This window comes from Mobula birostris, chromosome 28 (assembly GCF_030028105.1).
Source record: "Mobula birostris isolate sMobBir1 chromosome 28, sMobBir1.hap1, whole genome shotgun sequence".
Classification (NCBI taxonomy): Eukaryota; Metazoa; Chordata; class Chondrichthyes; order Myliobatiformes; family Myliobatidae; genus Mobula; species Mobula birostris.
The window spans coordinates 7,459,740-7,464,417 of record NC_092397.1 but is presented as its reverse complement, the minus strand read 5'-3'; the positions used below and the strand labels follow the sequence as shown (position 1 = coordinate 7,464,417).

At 54.6% G+C, this 4,678-nt stretch overlaps 1 protein-coding gene across 1 annotated transcript in view; it reads left to right on the top strand.

The window, feature by feature from the left end:
- dpp3 (dipeptidyl-peptidase 3) overlaps window positions 1-1,071 on the top strand; it is a 61,744-nt gene extending 60,673 nt beyond the window's left edge. Inside the window, exon 18 of the mRNA XM_072245769.1 lies at window positions 183-1,071. Coding sequence (XP_072101870.1) covers window positions 183-328 — 146 coding nt within the window. The 3' untranslated portion in view covers window positions 329-1,071. The remainder of the gene's footprint in view (window positions 1-182) is intronic.
- The last annotated feature ends 3,607 nt before the right edge of the window (window positions 1,072-4,678 follow it).

Below are 4,678 nucleotides of genomic sequence, written 5' to 3'. Positions count from 1 at the left end.
GCAGCGTCTGCGGGGAAGAAGGTCAAGTCCAGGTTTCGGGCCGAGACCCTTCATCGGGATCTTTCGCTGGGCTCGGGAAATGGGTTAGCATTGCCCAGTCGGGCCAAAGGGCCTGTACCCACCCTGCGCGTACTTTCCAGAAGCAACCTGGTAAATGGGGTCTCTCTCTCTTTCTGAAACAGGAGGGGACGTCCAGTTGCAGAACTACGAGTCCTCGGCGGCAGGCCTGATCCAGTCCTTTGTCGAGCGCTTCGTGGAAGGCGGCGAGGAGCTGGAATCGTGCCTGAGGGATCTCTCCTGCTCCGATTCCAAACACTGGGACTCTTGAAATCGGCCACCACCCCGACTCCCGTCTACCTCTTCCCGGGCAAAACAAGTTTCCGATGAATGTAAATTCCCCCCCCCCCCCCAGTTTAATCCTTTTTTTAAAAAAAAAATTTGATTTTGTAGGCAGAAGTAGAGGTTTGTACTGCAAAGATTTGAGCCTACAGGATTTGTTTGAATGAAGAGGGTCTGTAACGCAGTGTAGGCGAGTGCTAGCTGAGAGTGCCCTCCCTTTTTTAGCCGAGCCTCTGCCCTTTACATCTGGGGTTCGAGATACGGGGAAACAGCCCGCCGCAATATAGCGGCACTCGCGGTCCCGGCCAGATCCGAGTTCCGAACTGCGCCCCAGCCATAGACCCGCTGATGCCGAGGACCAGCTTTTGAGATGAGTGCCGGCCCTATGCGGAACCGGGTTCCGACCCGGTCCGAGACCACCGAACGGGCTTCCTGACTCCCCCCCCGCCCCCCCGCAGAAGCCGAGGCCCACCTCGGGGACCCCCTCCCACAGCCGTGGTGGCAGCGGCTCACTGCGTCCCAGGTACCGGGGTGAGCAAGGGCCCTGTGGTTATTGTTCTTAAGGCCCAGCTTAACCCCCACCCCGCTGCTCTTCCCCCTCCCAACTTAATCGGAAGTCCTGGTTGCTCTGTCACGGTTGGGCAACGCAGTCTGGCCGGTGAGGAGGATTTTTTTTGTGGGGTGGGGCTTTTTGTTTTCCTTGTACTACAAATAAAGTGTCCTTCAGATTAACGGTGACGTGTGTTGTGTCCTTCCAGGGAGGGTTTTTGGGGGGGGGGGGGCGGGGTTGGTGTATATACACACACACTCTGGGATTTATATATTTTTAAGAGATTTTATTAAGCAGGGAACAGGCCTACCATTCTCCGCCACCCAGCAACCCCCCCAGCCTAAGCACGGGACAGTTTACAACCATCAATTAGCCCACTAACCGGCACGCCTTTGGACTGTGGGAGGAAACCAGAGCACCCGGAGGAAACCCACGCGCACAGGAGAAGGAGCGTTCAACTCGCCTACAGAGGACGCCGGAATTTTCCTCCGAAGCCCCGAGCCGTGACAGCGCTACGCTGCCGGCCGTCCCACCGGGGCGCCCCCACGGATAGCGGAGGGCTTCCGTGCCTCGAGGGGAAGAAAGCGAAGCGCACGTCACTGCGTCAGTGAGCCCGTCACTCCCCGCTGGCTGGAAGAGCCAGAGGAGCTCGGCGGGGACTAGCAGGGGAGGGTGGGGGTGGATGGGCAGGGGAGGGGGGGTGGCGAATGGAGTAAGGAGCTGGGAGCTGATAGGTGGAAGAGTTAAAGAGCTGAAGAAAGAGGAACCTGATTGGAGAGGAGAGTGGACTGGGGGAGAAAGGGTACCAGAGGGAGGTGAGGGGCAGATGAGATAAGGGGTGAGAGGGGAACCAGAATGGGGAAAGAGAGAAGTCTATGTTCATGCTAAAAGTTTGGAGGCCACCCAGATGGAAAACGGGGTGTCCCAGACTAGGAGAAACCCCTTCAAAGTTTACTTCAATGTCTTTTGCTCGAAATTATAACTTAAGGAAACACAACGGCAGGTCAGGAAGTGTATGCAAGGAGAGAGGAAAAACGGCCAGCGATTCGGCAAGCAAACGTTCGACACTAATTACACAATGTAGTCTCTTAGCACAGCAAAAGGCCCTTTGGCCCATCGAGTTGGTGGCGACCATTGACTTCTGCATTTTATTCCAGTGTGTGGGGATGGGGGACGGTTAGCACCGCTGGTGAAGGGGCTTGTCGAGTCCATTCTGGGGCGGCTCACTCACCTTTGGGCCCCACCGGACACTCGGCTCTCACCCGCGGCGCCAAGTAGCGGTCTGCACGCGTCAGCGGCCGTGCCCTGCTATGCTGCTGTGACAGGCGGGCTAAACCAGGGTGAGTCAGGGTAACCGGCCTCAGATCCCGGTGAGACGGGGACGTGCCTGTTGTCCCAGCGTGCGAAGTCACCTCCGGCGGACTGGGCGGGCGAGATCCAACGGGAAGGATGATGGTGCTGCAACGCCCCGCGGAGAGCGAAGGGCGCGACGAGGCACAGAAGACGTCACGGTCATCCATTGCAACCCAGGAAGACCCCGGTTCGCGACAGAAACTAGAGAAAATCTGCAGATGCCGGAAATCAAAGTAATACACAGAAAATGCTGGAGGAACGCAGCAGGCCAGGCAGCATCTATAGAGAAGAGTACAAAGGCTGATTTATACTTCTGCGTCAATTCGACGCCCTAAGTACGGTGTTGCCATGAAACCTACGCCGTAGCCTGACGCGCACCTCTCCCAAAATGTAACTACGCGTCGCGGCAACACAGACCGAACAACTGTGATTGGTCCGCCTGGTAGCATCCTCCTACCCTGCAATAGCTTCCCATTGGGCGACTGAAGAGCAAGGAAGGAACTCTGGCTGCAATGCTTTCCATAAAGCTTTACAGACCTCCGAACTGATGGAGGACACTTCGCTTTTACGAAAAAAGACGCTCACTTGAGACCTGTTTACCACGAGAAAGTCTACCATGATCATGCAACACACATCAAAGTTGCTGGTGAACGCAGCAGGCCAGGCAGCATCTCTAGGAAGAGGTACAGTCGACGTTTCAGGCCGAGACCCTTCGTCAGGACTAACTGAAGGAAGAGTGAGTAAGGGATTTGAAAGTGGGAGGGGGAGGGGGAGATCCGAAATGATAGGAGAAGACAGGAGGGAGAGGGATGGAGCCAAGAGCTGGACAGGTGATTGGCAAAAGGGATACGAGAGGATCATGGGACAAGAGGTCCAGGAAGAAAGACAAGGGGGGGGGACCCAGAGGATGGGCAAGGGGTATATTCAGAGGGACAGAGGGAGAAAAAGGAGAGTGAGAGAAAGAATGTGTGCATAAAAATAAATAACGGATGGGGTACGAGGGGGAGGTGGGGCATTAGCGGAAGTTAGAGAAGTCAATGTTCATGCCATCAGGTTGGAGGCTACCCAGACGGAATATAAGGTGTTGTTCCTCCAACCTGAGTGTGGCTTCATCTTTACAGTAGAGGAGGCCGTGGATAGACATGTCAGAATGGGAATGGGATGTGGAATTAAAATGTGTGGCCACTGGGAGATCCTGCTTTCTCTGGCAGACAGAGCGTAAGTGTTCAGCAAAGCAGTCTCCCAGTCAGGTCTCGCCAATATATAAATATATATAAGCAGGATCTCCCAGTGGCCACACATTTTAATTCCACATCCCATTCCCATTCTGACATGACTATCCACGGCCTCTTCTACTGTAAAGATGAAGCCACACTCAGGTTGGAGGAACAACACCTTATATTCCGTCTGGGTAGCCTCCAACCTGATGGCATGAACATTTGACTTCTCAAACTTCCGCTAAGGCCCCACCTCCCCCTCGTACCCCATCTGTTACTTATTTTTATACACACATTCTTTCACTCCTTTTTCTCCCTCTGTCCCTCTGAATATACCCCTTGCTCATCCTCTGGGTCCCCCCACCCCCCCTTGTCTTTCACCCCGGGCCTCCTGTCCCATGATCCTCTCGCATCCCCTTTTGCCAATCACCTGTCCAGCTCTTGGCTCCATCCCTCCCCCTCCTGTCTTCTCCTATCATTTTGGATCTCCCCCTCCTTCTCCAACTTTCAAATCCCTTACTCACTCTTCCTTCAGTTAGTCCCGATGAAGGGTCTCGGCCTGAAACGTTGACTGTACCTCTTCCTAGAGATGCTGCCTGGCCTGCTGCGTTCACCAGCAACTTTGATGTGTGTTGCTTGAATTTCCAGCATCTGCAGAATTCCTGTTGTCTACCAGGATCATGAAGCCTTGCGCGGGCTGGTGTGTGCGCATGCGCGACGTGCTCGAATTGCAGAGCGACGCAGACACACCAACGCACAAGTATAAATGCTCACAATGCGCGTAGGTTATGGCGTCGAGTTGACGCACAAGTATAAATCAGCCTCAAACAGTCGACGTTTCGGGCCGAGTTCCAGATCCTGAGGACTGGAAGAGAGAGAGAGAGCTGAGAAGTCAGGTAAGAAGGTGGGGAAGAGGGGAGGACGAAGTACAAGGTGGCAGGTGAGAAGTTTGCGACGCGTGTTCACACCGCTGGACCCGGACTCATCGAGAGTGTGGAGCGGCCCCCGGGGCAACTTTTTCCCCACTTCAAAATCCTCCCGCATGGGGTCTCCTGTCTGACACAACATGACGGTCAGCAATCTCCCACCCGCCCCAGGTTCCTCATCGGCACGCCAGCGTCAGCCTGCAGCAATCTATTACCCAACAGGGCGTGCATTTTGAGGCGAGGGAATGAACTCAAAATGAGAGATTTACTTCTAAACATTAGATATACTTTTA